Source organism: Trichosurus vulpecula, chromosome 1 (genome assembly GCF_011100635.1).
Source record: "Trichosurus vulpecula isolate mTriVul1 chromosome 1, mTriVul1.pri, whole genome shotgun sequence".
In the NCBI taxonomy this organism is placed as follows: domain Eukaryota; kingdom Metazoa; phylum Chordata; class Mammalia; order Diprotodontia; family Phalangeridae; genus Trichosurus; species Trichosurus vulpecula.
Window position 1 is genome coordinate 78372762 of NC_050573.1, and position 19735 is coordinate 78392496.

Here is a 19735-nt window from a genome sequence, read left to right on the forward strand (position 1 = left end):
GAGGGGGAGGGAAGAGCATCATTCAGGGTGGGTCACAAAACATGGCAGGGGGTGAGGTGGGGAGGGTGAGGACAAGTCACAAAGCAGAGGGGATACTGTCCTGGTAGATAAGGCAGTAAGCCCAGACCCCATGTGCTGCACTAAGCTGCTTGATCCTGCTGGCATCCTCAGTGCTATGTTTGCATGTGGCCCATCAGCAGATTCCCTGAGTTGTTTGAAGGGTTGAGTTGGGTGATCAGTACAACTTTAGTTCTGCTCACTTTCCTGGGCATACCCACAGTAAGGGAAGCATTTTGGTCTTAGTCCCTGCTTGGATCCAGGTTTGCCCCCTAAGTATGGGCTAGAGTCTGTGGCCAGGTTGCTGGTTGGTTCTGGTTCCACACACACACACACACCCCCTTTGGTCTTTTCCCTGGAACCATGGTAGCCTGGGCCTGGGTTTTGTCCCTGCGCTTTGGACTGCCCCTCCCCAACTCCTAGGCCTATTTGACCCCCATCTCTAAGGGCCTTAGCCCAGGACCAACAGGACACTTGGTGATAGACTGGTCATTTGGCACCTGAAGATGGACATGTGGTCACTACTATTTGTGCACCCGTAAAAGACTTCATCTTAACCCTGGAGGAAATAACCGACTTTGGAAAATCTCTAACTGAAACAGAACAGAAAACAGGTGCAGGGTGGGGCTAGAGGCATTTCCCCAGGGAGCTGATGATACTGAAACATAGCTTCAGCTTCACAAAGTTTAGGCTAAAGCTTGCCCTTTCGCCCATCCCATGTTCCCTTGTCTCTGGCCAGTTTGAAGATATTGCATCTTCTGTAGATGGGTAGAGACAGCCACAGACACAGAGAAGAGGGTCAGGAAGGTGGCTGAGGAGCCAGAAGAAGGCTTTGACTCATTCTCTTTTATCAACCTCTTTTAAACCTTTAATACAAATTCTTTTGCTAAGCTGGTGGGTGCTTTCAGCAGGGTTATTACCCTGGCGTTCCTGTGGTTGGCAGGTGTGGCCATAACATCCCCTGATGAGAGCCAGTTACCCCCATACACACACCTACACACCCTTCTCCGACATGTCTCTGGAGAATTAACAATTTTTGAAATTTCCCACCCACAACACAAGGTTCACTTCTCTCATGGAGTGACGGGGATCATTTTTTTTTGTGCAGTCAAAGAGGGGTTCAGTTTCCCCCAAAGTCTTTCTTGTTGCAGAGTTGGCTCTGCTAGGGTGGCATGTCAGGACCTAATGGCTTAGAATACCAGGACTTTACTAAAAGATTGCTAGGATCGAATTAGAGGAAGCCTGCTCTAAGGGCTTTATGTCAATAGAACTTAGACTGAAGGAGCCATTCTATCCCAGAGAAATTACCTAGACTTTTAACTTATCTGAGTTGCCCATCAGGAGGTGCCCTCAGGGCTGAGTGGGATTCTCTAAGCAGTTATTCTGTTTAACCAACCAGTGGAGGAACCTTCCTGCAGGACCTTCAGTGGAAAGAACAAGATGGGGGCACAGAACTCGAGCCACCTGGGGGAGAGACATTGCCAGTACCTGAGAGGTAAGGACAGGAGAGAACGTGTTTGGAGAATGAATTGTCAAGTATTATTTCCAGAGCCTTTCTGAGAACCTGGGTAGGGTATTTGGCAGCAACTCAAACCAGTGAAAATGTGTTGTGTCCCTCCTCTCCTCTCTTCTCTTCCCCTGCTCTCTGTTTCTCTTTCCTTCCCCCTCCCCGCCCCCCGCGTCTCTGTTTCTCTGTCTCTCTCTCTCTCTCTCTCTCTCTCTCTCTCTCTCTGTCTCTCTCTCTCTCTCTCTCTCTCTCTCTCTCTCTCTCTCTGTCTCTCTCTCTCTCTCTCTATCCCTCTCTCACCCCCACCCCCCTCCCTCCCTCTTCTCTCTCCTTCCCTGTTATTTTCTCAGTCTCTCTTTCCTCCTCCTTCCTTCCTTCCCCCCCACCCCTTCTCTCTTCCCCTGACATTTGGACTGTGACTCAGAGCTGCCACTCAGCACTGCTCTGGACCCCATTATCTGCAAGGAGACAGGGATATGTTCTTGGCTCCAACATGAGAAATTCCTTCAAGTACCAAACCCTGGGTGTGACTACAGTTTATATGCCATCCACATGTGGACTGCAGGATCCTGTCTAAACTAGTCCCTACTAGCACATGCATGGGAGGAGGGCTTTTGGAGTTTTGGGGGAGAAAAAGCACTTGGAATCATGATTCTTTGCTGAGGGTCATTTGAGCAGAAGAAAAGGTGGATTAGATGGGTGAAGGGGTGTCAGCCATCACCCAGCCAGTCAACAAGCATTTATTAAATGGTTACTATATGCCGGGCATTGTGCCAAGTGTTGGAGATGAAGTTACCCACAAAAAGAAAGACCCTGGAAGCCTCCTTGCCAACATCCTTGACAAATCACTCGGCTGAGGCTATTAGACAGTGCAGGGCAGGCATGCGTCACAGGTGGGGGGCTATTGCTAAAGCAACATTGGCTGATTGGTCTTTCTCCAAGCCCACCCTGGTTTTCAGGGATTGGTGGCTCTAAGTATGCAGCTCACTCACCCCGTTAGGAGTAAACATCCAGCAAATGAACACGTATGCTGCTGATTTCTTGGAGTCTTTGTGGGCCCTGATGGTCTCTTCTTGGAAGGAAAGGATATATAGATAAAGGGAGAACTAGGCATGGAACTGATGGCCCAGAAACCAACTGAGCCTGACCTCGGAGCCAAATCTGGTTATTCTATATATTAAAGATGTACAACAATGATACAATATACAATTAAAATATACAAAAATATACAATTAAAAATAGTAGTCATTGCTGACATTTATAAAATGCTTTAAGCTTACCAAGCCCTTACTTCCATATTTCATTTGATCCTTGCAACAAACCTGTGAGGGAATAAGTATGTTGTTACCCATAAGAAGGAGATGATGAGGAAACAGAAATGGAGGGGGTGTGCCTTGTCCTACAGTGAATAAGTGGTGGAGCTGAGATTCAGACCCAGGTCCTCTATCTCCAAATCAACTAGGTGGTGCAGTGGCCAGAGTGCTGGACCAGGAGTCAGAAAGGCATGAGTTCAAATCTGTCAATGTCTCTGTCTGTCTCCCTCAATCTCTCTCTCTCTCTCTCTCTCTCTCTCTCTCTCTCTCTCTCTCTCCCCCCCTCGATCTCTCTCTCTCTCTCTCTCTCTCTCTCTCTCTCTCTCTCTCTCTCTCTCTCTCTCTCCCCCCCCCCTCGATCTCTCTCCCTCTCTCTCTCTCTCTCTCTCTCTCTCTCTCTCTTACAGTATTGGAATCCCCAACCACGAGCTCCTTTCCCAGGCTCTCATTCCTGCATTATCTGCCGGCTGGTGCTTCTCATGGATGTTAAGAAGAAAGACTTGGACTCAAGTCACCTGCATCCAGCCTCTCTGATCTTTGGGGGAATAGGACAATTGGGGATGAGAGCTTCATGGGAGCAGTTATGTCTCATGTGCATCCAGTCACCAAGATTCCAGGTGGAAGGTGTTCTGCCCATCACTAGCCTCCCTAACTCAGACTTGGTATAAAGAAGATCATGGGGGCAGCTAGGTGGTGCGGTGAATAGAGCACGGGCCCTGGAGTCAGGAAAACCTGAGTTCAAATATGGCCTCAGATACTTGACACTTACTAGCTGTGTGACCTTGGGCAAGTCACTTAACTATGATTGCCTCCCCAAAAAAGAAAAAAAAAAGATCATGCCTTGGGTAGGTTTTAAAGACCTGTCAAAAGCGAGAGGGATCACAGGGCATAGTCCCTGGGGTCTGTGAAGGGGCTTCCAACTATCTCAAAATAAAGTGAGATCAGCTTGGGGGGAAAGGAGATCAGCTAACGTTTGTATCTGTCCTTTGTCCCTTCCCAGGACGGACAGGTGCTTTCCTGAATTCCTTCATGCCACATTACCAAAGACAACTCGCTATGGCCCTCCTGAGGCAAATCTCAAGAGAGCTGACACCCCAAGGACAGATGGGATTCCAGCTATTGAAGAGTGAAGTAGGTGCTGATGCTGGGGAGGTTCTAGGTTGGCACGAAGTGGGCATTGATCCTGAGAGCACTACGGATTGTGATAAAGTGGTTATGGCTCCTTTGAGTGGGGTGGTTTTCCACCAGAGGCTTCTTCTCTGGGTCCAGGGTTCTTCAAGTGTACAAAAGTTGGAGATCACATAGAATCCCAGCGCAATCTCCTTGAGTGGAGAGGAAAAAAGGACATTGAGGACAGGAGCTCATCAGCCCTCCAATGTCAGAGGCTTTAGAGAATGAGAGAATGCCTTCTTTTATGCTGAACTCTCTCTTGTTTTGTGTCCAGGTACACTCCTGGTTATTCCATTCCTTTTTCTTTTAGCTTCAAAAAACTTATTTTTTAACACATATTTTTTATCTGTGCCTTTCCACTTCCCTTCACCCACTGAATCATGAAAAGTAAAAACGAGATCCTCATAACAAATAGGCATGGTCCAGCAAAGCAAATTCCCACCTTGGCCATGTCCAAAAACATCGGTCTCATTCTGCATTTTAAGCCCATCACTTTTCTCTGGCAGGTGAGTAGTGTGTTCAGTCCTGTGGACTGTAGTTTTATCAGCCCGTTGGCCCGATGTTCTCAAGTCATTCAAAGATGTTTTCTTCGATGATGTGGTTGTATTGTGAATTGTTATATTCTGCTCATTTCTCTCTGTTCACGGAGGTTTCCCCAAAACTGTCATCATTGCTTACAGTACAACGACATTCCAATCTTCTGACACATTTCTATACTCCAGCTTGTTTAGCCATTCCCCCTTAGCTTCTAGGTTACTGCAGAATTGCTATAAATTGTTTTTGTTCATATGATTCCTTTGAATCTTTGGGTAGATGCCTAGTAGCGTATCACTGACACTATTCCTTTCCAGGATTGGGGCAGGGAAGATGTTGGAGATGGTATTTGTGTAGCTTGTAGTGCAATTGGGGTCCCCTGGTGCATTTTTCCTGCTTCCAAATGGAAAGAATAGCACAAGATGGCCCCAAATGGCTGTTCTTTGAGACCCAATGCCTTGGTGGGAGAGGGAACCAGGACCTTCATTTCTCTCCCCTTCCAGGGTATTCCAAAAAAGCATCTAAACCAACCATTAACTCACAAAAGGTTGTCCTTTCATTGTGGGGATGTATTTTTTTAATTAAGATTTTTTATTTTTAGTTTACAACACTCAGTTCTGCATGATTTTGAATTGCAGATTTTCTTCCTCCCCTCCCCTCCCCTCCCCTCCCCAAGACAGCATGGCATCCGATATATCTTCTACATACAACTTTGCATTAAACTTACTTACACAATAGTCAAGTTGTAAAGAAGAATTATGACCAATGGAATGAATCATGAGAAAGAAGAAACAAAACAAAACAAAAAAAAGAAAAAAAAAGAAGGAAAAAAAGGAGAGTAAATATTTTGCCTCAATCTGTATTCAGACTCCATAGTTCTTTCTCTGGGTGTAGACAGCTCTCTCCATCATGAGTCCTTTGGAGTTGTCTTTGAACCTTGTATTGCTGAGAAGAGCCAAGTCTATCAAGGTTAGTTATCACAGAATCAATATATCTGTGGTTGTGTGCAATGTTCTCCCGGTTTGGCTCCTCTCACTCAGCATCATATCCATCATATCATGTAGGTTTTTCCAGGTTATTATGAAGTCCGTATCTTCGTGGGGATGTATGTTTAAAGCATCTGGTGAAGGTCTGCAGGTTCATGCTCTGCTACTTCTGCTTCAGATCCCTGGAGAGATGGCAGATGCACTGTCCTTAGCTCAGCTGTCTTTAAGTACAGACATTAATAGGTACCATGTGTTTGGAAAACCACTGGTGTGCAGCTGTGGCAGCCTCAGGGAGTCTGTTGAATGTGGGGGAGCAGAATAGAAAGCTCTCACTTTATTGTCCTGGGTTTTTTCTAAAGAGATGTCACTTGGTATGATGCCACTTTTGACCAAGTTTCTCTTCTCAGAAGCCTCCCCCAGCTGTGATGCATGAGGGGATCCTGACTCACTTGCAAGGGAACTCCCCGAAGTGGAAGGAGAGTTACTGTGTGCTACGTGGAGACTCCTCTCTAGAGTGGTTTGGCAGTAAAGAGGTAAAAGTGTCCATTTTATTCTCATTTGGGTCTGCCAGTGCCAATGTCAATGCCAACACCAATGCCCATGCCAAGCTGAACACTTGGTTCTAGACCCCTTGCAGTCAGTTCTTTGCAGAGGCAGTGGTGGGAAGAATGTTAGGCCGGGATCTAGTAGTATCTCTGCTCCTTGGTACAGGTATGACCTTGGGGAATCCATATCAGAGTTGGAGTCAGAGTGAATATGCATTTATTATGCACCTACTACGTACTGGGCACTGTGCTAAGCTCTGGAGATACAAAGAAAGGTGTAAGATAGTGCCTGCCCTCTGAGAGCTCACAATCTAATAAGGGAAGAAGCTGGAAGGGGGAGGGCCATGAAGTCATGCAGTCATGGTAGAAAATAATTTAAAAAGATATAGGTTTCCAAGTTGATTTCACCTTGCAGAATGATGCGTCTGTGGAGATGATGGCATTCAGGAAAGTAGCCTGCTGGGAAATGCTGAAGAGAATTCCCTGTGTGTCACCCTTAAATAGTGGAGAATCTGGGATAAGCTTTCCAGTGTCCATCCTCCACCCTCTTCAATCAGAGGGTGGGACCTCTGGGACCTCTCTGGGTCTCAATGATCTCATCTGCAGAATGAGGTTGGACTAGATGACCTCAGTTTTGACTTAAGATCCTGTGCACTGAGTTCCAATGTTGGCTCTGATACTTGCCCAATGTGTGGCCCTGAGCAAGTCACTTAACCTCTGGGAGCCTCAGTTTCCTCATCAATAAAGTGGGAAAACGATACTTCTACCATCTATCTCATGCAGTTTTGTGAGACAAACACTTTGTAAACCTTAAAATACTGGGGTTCTCCTCTATTTCTATGAATCATTACTTTCATTACTATTACTATTCATATGGATATACCCTTCTCCTTGTCTCAGGTACCATGTTCCCAGGTTCCCTTTATCCAGTGGCCATAGAAAGCCAGAGCTGGGAGCCCCTTTATAACTCATTAACCAAACCCCTTGATTTACAGAGAGGAAATTTGAACACTCCTTGTCATTGGTTGTATTTTCTATTTTGAAAGGTTGCTTTGGTTTTTCTAGAAGCCTCTCTGCCATTTAAAATCATTTCTGAAGGATCTGGAACTTTGCAGTCCCAATCAATCAATCAATAAACATTTATTAAACGCTTACTGTATGCCAGGAATATACAAAGACAGGAGGAAATTGTCCCTGCCTTCAAGGGGTTTATATTCTAATCAGTACATATATTCCATATACAAATCAAATACTGAATAACCTTGGAAAGGAATGTACCAGCAGCTGGGCGGGCTGGGAATGGCCTCATTCAGAAGGTCAGTTAATACTGACTAAGCTTTCCATGGGGCTGTGTTGAGCTAGGTATTCAATAACTCAAACCAACACAGCATTTGGAGCCCATGGACCATGTAGCTCCCCTGCGCTAATACCTCTAGTAGCTGTCCATTGCCCCTAGGATGACATGCGTATCCCTGAGCCTGGTGATTAAGGCCCTCTAACACTCTATTTCTACCCTACTCTTCTAGCTTCATTTTACCCTATTTCTTTCACAAATTCTCCATTCCAGCCAAACTCGAATCCTAGCTGTTCCCTGAACTGTACACACTATCTGTCGCATTTGTAAAATCCATCCCCTATCCTACGATGCCTCCCCTCATCTTCCTCCTAGAATCTTTGTCTGCCTTCAAGACTCAATGGAAGGACCACCTACTCCATGAAGCCTTCCTTTATCTTCCCTCCCTTCCAGTAGTTTGCACTCCTTCCTTCTTTATACGACCTTGTATTATACTTAATGTACGTACATGGTATGTCTCTACCACCACATCTAATGGAATGTAAGGTCTTTGAGGACAGAGAATGTTTCTCTTTTTTTTATTATTCCCAGGACCTAGTAGAGTGCCATACCCATGATAGCTACTTAATAGATTTTTGCTTGGATTGAATCAAATTGAATTGGAATTTAAATAAGATATAGATGCCTAAAGTCCATCATTAAGTCAAAGGCAGAGATCAGATACATGCTCTCAGTGGTACCCTCATGGCTATGGGCACTTCAGGGTAGGAATGAAAGGCTCATGGAGTGGAATTAGTGCCGAATACCTGTGAGTGGGACAGCCAGGTAAGAAGCTTTCTTCTCCCACCATCTTTGTAGCTGCCATTCTTCCCCAGACATGAGCTGGCTCCCCATCCCCCCACCTCCATTCCCAAGTCACCTTGTCTCCACAGAACTTTAGGTGAACCAAGCACCAAATCTTGTATTTAAATTCAGCAAATGTTTAATCAGTAAAAAGTGGATTTGGAGGTAGAGGACCTGTGTTCAAATATCGACTCTTCCACTTACCAACTGTGCAACCTTAGGCAGAACATCTGCCATCTCTGGTTTTAGTCCTAGACTCAAGTTCTAGTCCTGGACCCATAACTAACTTGCTAAGTAGCCTTGGGCAAGTCACTCCCCAATCTCTGGATCTCAGTCTCCTCTTCTCTAAAATGAGAGGGCAGCACCTTTCAGATCCCATTCGTCTCTAACTCTATGATCTTGGCATCTTGATAAACAGAGGTGGTGGAAATTTCAATAAGGGATGGTCTCGGCCTTCATGGTGGCTGGAGTCTAGCAAAAGGATAGTTATCATACAAAATAGTAAGCGATGAAGGCATTGGAGAGAGATGTAAATCAACACTGACTTCTTGATGCCAGAGTGCGGTATAAGGACTGAAATAATTTCCAGCTGGGAAGAATCCCTGAAAACTTCCTCCAGGAGGTGTCATCTGAGTTTTAAAAGATCGATAGGAATTTGAAGAGGTGTCCTAGGAGCAAAAGTCCAGAGGTGGGGAACTTTAGGGTGTGTGCAGAGACAGGAAGTAGTCCAGCTAGGCACGGGGTGGGGGATTATTGTTGTCGTCGGTCTTGTTTCTCCATTTTCAAAGAGGACCAATGACGTCAGGAAGGTGATGTCATGAACTGCAAGTGAATTGGATTTAAGTGAGGCAGAGCTGTGCAGTCACCAGCCTCATTCTGTCTTCCAGAGCCATCTGGGTCCAGTGGCAAAAAAATGCTAGAGCTGGCAAGGCTTAGGCCTTTTAATCCAACTCCTTCATTTTACAAACGAGGAAACTGAGGCCCAGATATTAGAGAGTGACTTGCTTAAGGTGACATAGAAAATTATAATCCTGCAGATCTGGGACTAGAACCTGTGTTTTCTGACTTCCAAGATTCTTGCTGAGGCACCATGCTACTTCCATGATGCTTCATTGAAAGTGTCCCGTGAGTGAATATTTGGGGGAGTTCTTGCCTCGCTAGCTGCTCATCTTCCCAAGAGAGCAACTTGTAGTTGAGAAAATTTCTGAAAAGTCCCTTTGGGTGTCTTTCTAGGAGCAGAGATGTGGTGATGAGCCACAGGGGTCTGTTGCTTTGACTGGTTACACACTAGTGGCCTCATGGAGGGAATGTCTCTATCAGAGCTCAACAGGTAAGACTTTGTGACTAGAGAATAATCACAACTGCTCACATTCCCGTGGTGCCCCTAAGGTTCACAGAGCCCTTTCCAACAGCAGTCCTTAGATGTGGGTAGGGCTAGGATTAGGCAAAGACAGTTGTTTCTAGGTTCCCTCACCAGCCTCAGAAGGAGAGTGCTCAAAGGCTTGGAGAGCCCTTGTCATGGAAAGATTGATGTGGGGCCAATTTTAAAAGCAAGATGGCCCTCCATTCCCCACACCTTATATATAAGGGCATTCTTGATTTGTCCTGGATTGGCTGTGTAGCTCAAGAGATTGAAGCCAAGCTTTCTTCTTGACTCTAAGACAAGAATGAAGCCTAGAGTCTTTCTCTTTCACAGGGAGCCATTCCATTCAGGATCCAGATCCAATCACTGAGCCCCCTCTGGGATTTCCCATCTATCTCAGCCACCCTTTCCGACAGCCTCTCTGCTTGTGCACGGACACGGTAGAATCCCAGGGCAGCTGGAAATCTATCCTGAGATATGGGATTCGGCTCCGGGGGACAGGTAGGCTTGGGTCCAGCCCAATGTGATTTCTCTGAGGGGCTGCAGTCAGAATTATATCTGTGTCCTGTGAGTAGGTCCCTGGTGTCACAGACAAGGTCTGGATAAGTTCCTGAGTTCTCTCCTCCTGCATAGACCTGATAGATGGGTCAGTCTCTCAGGAAAGTCCCTGTCACTATGGAAAAGACCCTTCTTGACTGGTTCATTCAACAGCAGACAATGTAGTAGTAAGCACCTACTTCATCTAATGTCAGGGAAACCACAAGATCATGGACTGAATGACTAAAAGGGCCCTCAGAGGCTATCTAGGACCACCACTCTCATTTTACATATGAGGAAATTGAGGCCCAGGCAGGTTAAGTGATACAAAGTCATATACATAATGACAAATCTGGGAATCCCTGCTCTCATATGCTGGACAAGTGAGCAGCCAGCCCCTTCTTGGAGGTCTCCAATCAGAGGTAGGGATTCCTTTCAGAAATGGGTCAGACCTGATGGCCCTTGAAGTCACCTCCAACACACATCCTGTGATCTAGACTTTTGGCTTCCCAGCTCTGCCACTTACTACCTACCTGTGTCTCAGTTTCCTTATCTGTAAAAGGGGGGAGAGGTTGCACTCAGTGACCAAATGTCTTTATTTTTTTTTAAAGGGGTGTGCGTGTGTGTGAGTGTGTGTGTGAGAGAGAGAGAGAGAGAGAGAGAGAGAGAGAGAGAGTAGTATCTTCAAGCAACAGAATCTTTAAACAATTGAACTTGATTTTGATTGCTTGGAAAATTCTAGATTAGATTATGTACAACTTGAGGCAATCCATTCTATTTTCAGCACAGCTCTTGTGGTTAGAAAGTTTTTCCTGACATCACACCTAAATTGCCTCATTGTGACTTCCACCTCTGGGGCCAAAAGGAACAAGTCTAATGATCCACGGAGCAGCCCTTCAAATACTTGGACACCCCCACCCCAGCCCCCAGTCTTCTCCTCCAGGCTAAACATTCCTAGTTTTTTTCAATTGTTCTTCCTGTGATGAAGACTCAAGACCCTTTGCCATCCTCTTTGCCTCCTCTTGGCAATGCCCCTCACAGGCTGTAGTGGCTGATATGCTGTCCTCATGGAGCTCACAGTCTAGGGAGATAAGACACAAGCAGAAAATTAATGCTGATGATACATTTCCAGTTGATTAGAGTGGGGTATGCAAGGCTCTTTGAGGTCAAAGGAGGTTGGTTGTGACTGGCCAGGAGGAACAGGGAAGGCGTCCTTGACTGCTGGGTAGGATTTCAGGGCCAATACCAACCTCCTTGAGCTCACTGCCACATGTGGGCCCAAGCATGGAGGAATGAAGGTAAAATTGGCTTCAGTTTTACAGAGAAGAAAATCCCCCGATGTGGAAGCATTTCTGGATGCAGTGAAGTCTTTCAGGCAGGAGAAAGGCATTTATGGAGTCGACAACCTTCTTTTGGGCACAGACGCAGAGGTTTGTAAAACAAGTATAGCTGGGGGTCACCCTCCTCTGCCTACAGGGGCTGTGACCTAGGGAAGGACAGACTGCTGGAGAGGGAGCCCATCTCCTTCTGCCATAGAGTGGTCAGCTCTGCCTTCCTTTGGCCTTAGATCCTCACCAATCTGCTGATGCGGGATCTGTTGCCAAAGCTTCGGGCCCAGAAGCCAGCCATGCTCAGGGGTATGGAAAGCCGGAGGAAATGGGCCTGGAGGAAGGTAAATTCTCCACTCTAACTTTTCCTATCCACAGGTTTATCATTGCTTGAGCCACACTGGGTTTTTGCCTCTGGCTCAGGTCCAGTGTCTCGGGGTTGGTGGGCAGAGGGTATAGAACAGGACTTCTCAACCCTTAAGATTTTAACCATGGACTGACTCCATGGATATTTTCTAGGGGTCCGTGAACTTGGATAGGAAAAAAAAAACCTTTATGTCTTCATTTTTACTGACCTCTAACTGAAATTGAACACTTCCTTCAATTATTTAAAAACATTATTCTGAAAGGGATCCATAGACTTTACCCCCAAAGAGGTCCATGGTGTTGTGGTTTAGGGGTGCTAGGGACCCTGAAATGCAAGGGTACAGGGCACAGGTCTGCCTTGAAAGACTTTTGACAACTCAAGCCTTCCAATTAAAGTAGCCAGTTTAGTTGTGACACCAATATAAGCAGGTCACACTCTTAAGGAATCTAAGCGTTTGATGAGGATAAAATTGGTACTTTTACACAGAAAGTCTGTGGGAAGATCTGGATGGGATTAAGAAGTGGCAAGTAATCTGGGATGGGCCAGGTACAGACAATGAGGGCCTCAAAGAAAGGGCAGTTAAAAGGATTATTGACTGGGATGGCCTGGGTGCCTCAGGAAGAGGCCAGGGATCTGGGTTCAGGGGCTGGGTTCCTAATGGAACTATGGGAAAGTTTAAGAGCTTTTCCTTTTAGGGGTCCAGCATGAATCCCACCCCCCATCACATGCCACAAGAAAGGTTAACAACCCCAGGTATACTGGGTGATTCTATCAGTTGTTTGGGATACCATACCCAGAAACCCCACAGCCCTCAGAGCCCCTCCTGTGGGGCAGGCACTTGGTGTCAGTCAGCAATCAGGATTGTGAGAATGGGTGCTATGACACCACCCCCTCCTTCCCCTTCTAGAAGAAAAGAAAAACCAACAAGACAAAATACAACCAACATTATTGCTGTGTGTTGGCACTGTGTTTGTTTGGTTGGCGCTCGGGGACTTTGGGGGCAAGAACACTGACTCCCTTCAAATATTTCTGCTGTGACCTATATAAATGTCTTTGATATAAGGATATATGCTTTCCTAATTCTCTCTTTCTCTCTCTCTTTTTCTCATATCTTCCCCCTCCTTTCCTTCTTCTCTCCCTTTCTGTCTCTTCTTTTCTTCCTCTCCCTCACCCTCCTTCCTTCCTTTCTTTTGCCCCTTACCTCTCTCCCCTTCTCTCTTTTTCCTCTTCATCTCTGTCTCTTTCTGCCTCGCTTCCCATCTTCTACCTCTTCCCCACCCCCACCCCCTTCTCCTCTCTTTCCCTTTCCTTTTCTGTCTGTCTCTGTCTGGGTCCTGCTGTTTGAACAGTTCTTGGATGAAGTCTATGTTCTGGTATTAAAGCTGGTCTCCTCTGAGCTCCAAATTTTTCATCAAGAAAAAGAAGAACGGCAGAAAGAGTTGGAGAAGAAAATTCGTCCTGAGGCGGATCAGATGCTTGCATTAAGCAATCAGATTGCTCAAAGACTTCAAAGTGAGAATTGGTTGGGTGAGGAAGGCGCTGTTTCTGCCTGGGGCAGGCTTGTAGAGAAACCAGATTCAGCTCCAAAGTGTCTCTGCCACCCCCTCACCCCCACCCCAAGCCTCCCACTCCCCCCCCCCTTTGTGCTGCTCACATTCCAGTGACTGAGCCAGGGCCTTTTGGATGAGTCAGAGAACTGTCCTGGGACCCTCTTGTTTCCCCCCAGATCCCAGATGCCTCTTCCTTCGTGCTACAGCCCAGGCTTTCTGCCAGGCCTAGGGCCTCATGAAACACTCTGCTCTTTCTCTAGAAATGGTGTGTGGCCCTGCTGAGTCCTCCCTCTGCCAGGAAGTGGAGCCTCAGCTGACCTGGGTGATGGAGGAGCTTCTGGGCCCTGTTCACCAAGGGTTTGGCATGATTGGCATGGTCCTTGTCCACCGAATGGACGGTCTGCTCAGAAACGTGCAGAGAAGCCGGGTCGTGGCTGTGCTGAAAGAGGAGGTGAGACCTCTCCATGTGGTTCCAGCTTATATCCTGCAACACCACTCCCCCCCACCCTGCCTTTTTAATTAAAATTTTTAAAAAATTATTAAAGCATTAATTTTTTCTCCCTCTTTAAAAAAAGGAAAACAAAACCCTTTTAACAAATACTTATAATCAGGAAAAGAAAATTCCCCCATTGGCTATGTCCAAAAATGTGTTTGTCAGTCTATATATTTTTAGTCCATCACCTCTCTGTCAGGAGGAGGCAGGTAGCATTCTTCATCGTGAACCCTCTGGAATCAGGGTGAGTCACTGCATTGATCAGATCTCCTTAAGTCTTTCAAAATTATTCATTTTCGCAGTTTTGTTGTAGTTTAATTTGTTCTCCTGGTTCACTCTGCATCAGTTCATATAAGTCTTTTCAGGTTTCTCTGAAACTGTCTCTGTTCATTTCTTATAGCACAGTATTGTTCTATTACATTCCTTTACTGTCATTTGTTCAGCCATTCCTCAATTGATTCAATTAATGGGTACCATTTTATTCCATTTGCCACTACTAAAAAAAAGTGTTATATCTTTCTTTGCTCTCTTTGGTTTTAATTATTTATTTTCTAAATTAAATTTTATTTTTCAATCAATGAAAACATGTATTTCCTTCTCCCTAATAAGAGAGAAAAATAAAACCTTTGTTACGAATATACCTAGTTGAGCAAAAATAAATTTCCTTATTGGCCATGCCCCCTCCAATAGATGTCTCAGTCTATACTCTGAGTTCATCACCACTCTCAGGAAGTGGGTAGCATGTTTCATCATGAGTCCTCTGGAATGGCGGTTGGTCATTGTGTTGACGAAAGTTCCCAATTCTTTCAAAGTTGTATGTCTTCACAATATTGTTGCCCTTCCAGTATTCGTGGTTTTCTTTTTCTGTCTGTTTTTGCCAATTTGATAGGTGTGAGGCATAACCTCAGAGTTGCTTTAATTCATGTTTTTCTAATTATTTGTGATCTGGAGCATTTTTTTTTCATTTGATTATAGATAGCTTAGATTTCTTCCCTTGAGAACTACCTGTTTATGTCATTTCACTTTATCAGCCAATTTAACTTTGTGAATGTCAGTGTTAGGCCTGGAGTCAGGAAGACCCAAGTTCAAATCTGGCCTCAGGTTAGAAGCTATGTAACCTTTGCCTGCCTTGGTTTCTCCAAGTGTAAACTGGGGATAATAATAGCACCTCCCTTGTAGAATTGTTGTTGAGATAGTTTAAAAAGACTTAGGACAGTGCCTGGCACATAGTAGGTACTTAATCACTGCTTGTCCCCTCCCTCCCTCTAGCCTCTTTTCCAGGAAGCAACTTTCTTTACACTGGAAATTGTCCTGGTGGATGCCAAAGGAGTTATAGAGGCTTAGGGCCAACAGCCTTTGATTCCGGCAACTAAATCAGGCAAGAGTTCAGGCTCCAGTTACTCTGTCTGGTTCTCCCTTAGTGTATCCTGGCTCAATCCACACTTCCTTCAGTGGTCCTGTAGGCCACAGTCATACATCTTGTGCTTATCTTGTGGGGAGCTCACATTTCCTAAAGGCTAATAAAACACCAGAAAGAGTGCTGACCATGAAGGCTGTTTGGGGCACTTCCTTGGCATAGAGGGGAAGTGAGTTATAATAGGAAACATGTGGAAATCTCCTTCTTCGATATGAAGACTCCTAGACCCTCAGGGCTAGAAAGGAACTTAGAGGGCATTTGTTGCTTAAGCAAGACTCTCCTGTGGCTCCTACGATTGACATTCAGCCTGCACTGAAAACCTTCAGTGATTGGGGATTAAACACTCCTGGAGGCAACCCAGGTCACTTAGAAAGTTTGTTTTGACCTCAAGCCCAAAGTTGCCCCTTTGTAACTGATGAGATCAGGGTTCACCCAAGAACGTTGGGGTGCCATATGAAATGATGGAATGTAGACAAGTGGGTTTTAGTACCTTGAAAGAATTCACATTCACTAGGACAGTCTTCAACTTAAAGAAAGTCATTTATTGGGGTAACACACTCAGGCAGGCCTGCTCGCTGTGAGGCTGAGCCTCAGCCGGCTCTTCTCCCCTACAGCTGGGCAGAGCCGTCCACCTTCCCATAGGAGGCAGAAGCCATTGGCCAGGTTAAAGGTCTGGTTTAAATACAATTTTATGGAATAGGGGGAAGGGGCACAAGAGCATGGGAGGAGGGGCAGGCACAGCTCTAGAATGCCTGGGATATCAGGTATTCCAGAGGTGCCTTTGTCATACAGATAAGCAAAGAGAACAGGAAAGGGGGAGGGGGAGAGCTGTTCTGGCATGTCAGGTAAGGGGGTGCTTTGTGAAAGCACACAGGTAAGTCCATGCTGGGGGCTTCGATGCACAGTCTTCTTCGATCACTTTTCTGGCTGGTCACATCCTGGCTCTTATCTCACATCTCACATCTTGCATCCTGCTTGCTCCATCTGCCTCCAGCACTCCTTTCTACTTCATCAGTAACTACTATCCATTTGCCCCCTGGGGTCACACAGAACAAGTCTAATCTTCCACTCGAAAGATTCCTGGAGACAGATATCATAGCCCACCCCCAACCCCCCAGTCTCGTCTTCTCTGGGCTAAAGACTCCTAGTTGCTTCAATCAATGGTGGCACCTCTTAGATGAACTCTAGCTTCTCATCGCTCTTCCTAGAATGCAGGGCATCTAGGACTAGGCAGACCATTCCAAATGTGTTCTGAAAACTACAGTACTGTATCACTTTCTGCTCTGGCTGCTGTGCCTTCTGTAGCCTAGAACCCCACTCTCTTTTATGTATTGTCTTCCCTCACTATTATTGTTTCAGCTGGCTTTTGTATCCTTAGTGCTTAGCATGCACAATGCCCCACTTATGTTGTTGTTGAGTCTTTTCAGGATGGTCTGACCCCATTCCATGACCCCATTTGGGGTTCTCTTGGTAAAGAAACTGGAATGGTTTGCCATTTTCTTCTCTGACTCATTTTACAGATGTGGAAACTGAGTCAAACAAATTTAAGTGACTTGCCCAGGCATCTGAGGCCTGATTTGAACTCAGGAAGATGAGTCTTTCTGACTCCAGGCCTGGTGCTCTATCCACTACAGCGCCACCTAGCTGGCTTTCTTGGTTCCCTGTAAGTCCCAGCTAAAATTACACCTTCTACAAAAATCTCTCTTAATGGTAATGACTTCCCTCTATTGATTATCCCCAATTTAATATGTCTGTATCTCCTTTGTACATAGCAGTTGTGTCCCACATTAGAATATGAATTCCCTAAGAGCAAGGATCTCTTTCTTTCTTTCTCTTTCTTTCTTCCTTCCTTCCTTCCTTCCTTCCTTCCTTCCTTCCTTCCTTCCTTCCTTCCTTCCTTCCTTTCTTTCTTCCTTCCTTCCTTCCTTCCTTCCTTCCTTTCCTTTCCTTTCCTTTCCTTCGTTCCTTCCTTCTTTCCTTCCTTCCTTCCTTCTTTCTTTCTATCTTTCTTTCTTCTCTCCCTCCCCCTCCCTCCCTTCCTCCTCTTTTTCTTCTTCTCCTGATTTTCTTCTCTTCTTTTTCTTCTGCTTCTTCCAATTCTTCTTCTTCTTCCTTCCTTTCTTTCTTCCTTCCTTCCTTCCTTCCTTTCTTTCCTTCCTTCTTTCTTTCTTTCTCTCTTTGTTTCTTTCTTCTCTCCCTCCCTCCCTTCCTCCTCCTTTCTTCTTCTTCTCTTCTCTTATTTTTCTTCTTCTGCTTCTTCTAATTCTTCTTCTTTCTTCCTTCCTTTCTTCCTTCCTTTCTTTCTTTCTTTCTTTCTTTCTTTCTTTCTTTCTTCCTTCCTTCCTTCCTTCCTTCCTTCCTTCCTTCCTTCCTTCCTTTCTTTCTTTCTTTCTCTTTCTTTCTTTCTCTCTTTCTTTCTTTCTTCCTTCATTCCTTCCTTCCTTCCTTTCTTTCTTTCTATTCCCAGCACTTAGCACAGTGCCTGGTACATAATAGGCATCTAACAAATGCTTATTGACTGACTGAGTTGCTCACAAGACTTTTGCCAGGAATTTAGCAGGATATCTAGTATATGAGGATAGAATTCATCCTGGTTTGCCCATTTGAATTCATTGGGAGATGCTGGTTACCCTTACCATTTCCACACTTAATCTTGACCGTCAATTTCCTAGCATCCATTTTTGTTCCATATTTCCCATTCTGAGACTCATTCTTCTTGGTGAAGAAACAGAAGTAAGTACTCATTAATTTGCTCTTCTTTTTGTCATCCAATATCACCATGCCAGTTATCCTGAGCAGTGGTTCTTCTTCTGGTCTTCCTCTAAAAAAGCTATCTTCCTTGATGTCAGGTAGCATTAGTCATCAGCATTTGTCACCAGCCTTCTTCACCCTATTCTGGAACTCAGTGTTCCTAATGATGGGAGAGATCTGGACCCCTAAAAGGAAAAACCCTTGAACTTTCCCACAAATTTCAGGAACCCAGATGCCTGAGGCATCTGGCCTATCCCAGACAACCTTGATTACTTAATTAACTTACTTGCCACTTCTCAATCCCATCCAGATCTTCCCACAGTCCTTCTGTATAAAAATATCAGTCTTACCCCCATTAAATTACACATATTCTTAGAATCTCGCACTTGCTTGTGCTGGTGTCACAAATACTGCAGACTCACTAGGAATCTTGCCCACCCAGCTGGTGTCTTAATAAACTTGCTACTTGGACTGAAAGAAGGCTTGAGTGGTTGAATTCTTTGGAGACAGACCCCCGCCCTGTACCCTTGCATCTTGGGTTCCTAGCACCCTAGACTGCAACACTAGCACAGTTCTTACAGGAGTGTGCCATGATATTTCCCCCCACCTACCTGCCTTTCCTTCCATTGTCTTTTTATGTTGTCTTTATAAAACCAAGATGGTTGAAAAGTGCCCTAATGCAGTTCTCTTTAGACAGCTTTCTCTTTTCTTCCTTGTTGGAATCATTTGCATTGTTAGGATGTTGCTCCCAAGATTTTTCCATCCCTCCAAGGCCAACTTCCTTGTAGCATCTGGGGCCATGGGATCCTTCCTATCCTTTCTCTGAACTCTAAAAGTAGCTCTGCTGAATCTAGGGAATGACTCCTACCAGGGGGCAGACTGAGGAAGCTCCCCTGCTGTTCTTTTTTTGAGAGACCGGGCCCAGCTCCTTTTCACGTGCTGCACTTTCACAGGTTTGCTCCCTGGGAGATATGCCCTGGGACTTAGAGCTGATGCAGCCATGCTACCAGAAGGCAGAGCTCTATTGGGACAGTCTTCAGGGTTTGAAGGAAAGATTTGGTTTTCGCGGCACTAAAAACCTTGTCTTCAGCGCTCAGGATCTCATGCAACAGGTACCATGAAGGATCAGCAAGGAAAGCCAAGGTGAAACTCTGGTGCTGTCTGGGGGTGGGGGAGAAGGAAGCATGGAGTGCATCATGGTGACTTTCCCCACCTGTGAGTGTATCTGGGGGCTAGAAAAAGGCAGCTAGAGGTGAATCCACACATCTTTTCCATATCAAGTGCCTTTTTTTAACATTTCTATTCTTAGGTGATGGAGAATGCCGTGTACACCTTCCAACAGCTTTCAGAGCAACATGTGTCCTCAGCCACTCGCCGAAGAAAAGTTATCTGCATGCTGGAGAAGGTTAAGGGTCGTGTGTTAAAAGTAAGACACCCCTCCCCCCAGTTACCCTTGTTCTTGCTGTGACTGCCCTGCCACAGGCTTGCACTGGCTGTTCCCATGACTAAAATGCATTCCCTCCTGACCGCTAGCTCTGAAAATCTCTGCTTCCCAACAAGACTCCAACTTCTCAGCCTTCTACATGAAGCCTTTCTGGATCCTCTCAGCTGCTAGTGCCTTCCCTCCTAAATCACCTTATATCTGTTTTGAATATCCCCCTATACATATACACATATATA

At 45.5% G+C, this 19735-nt stretch overlaps 1 protein-coding gene across 1 annotated transcript in view; it reads left to right on the forward strand.

The window, feature by feature from the left end:
• Positions 1 to 1497: 1497 nt before the first annotated feature.
• NIBAN3 (niban apoptosis regulator 3) overlaps positions 1498 to 19735 on the forward strand; it is a 35032-nt gene continuing 16794 nt past the window's right edge. Inside the window, exons 1-12 of the mRNA XM_036740840.1 lie at positions 1498 to 1552; positions 3878 to 4008; positions 5975 to 6100; positions 9483 to 9579; positions 9946 to 10113; positions 11464 to 11579; positions 11717 to 11821; positions 13194 to 13356; positions 13655 to 13845; positions 14087 to 14131; positions 19009 to 19167; positions 19365 to 19481. Of these exons, the coding sequence (XP_036596735.1) occupies positions 1498 to 1552; positions 3878 to 4008; positions 5975 to 6100; positions 9483 to 9579; positions 9946 to 10113; positions 11464 to 11579; positions 11717 to 11821; positions 13194 to 13356; positions 13655 to 13845; positions 14087 to 14131; positions 19009 to 19167; positions 19365 to 19481 (1473 nt within the window). The remainder of the gene's footprint in view (positions 1553 to 3877; positions 4009 to 5974; positions 6101 to 9482; positions 9580 to 9945; positions 10114 to 11463; positions 11580 to 11716; positions 11822 to 13193; positions 13357 to 13654; positions 13846 to 14086; positions 14132 to 19008; positions 19168 to 19364; positions 19482 to 19735) is intronic.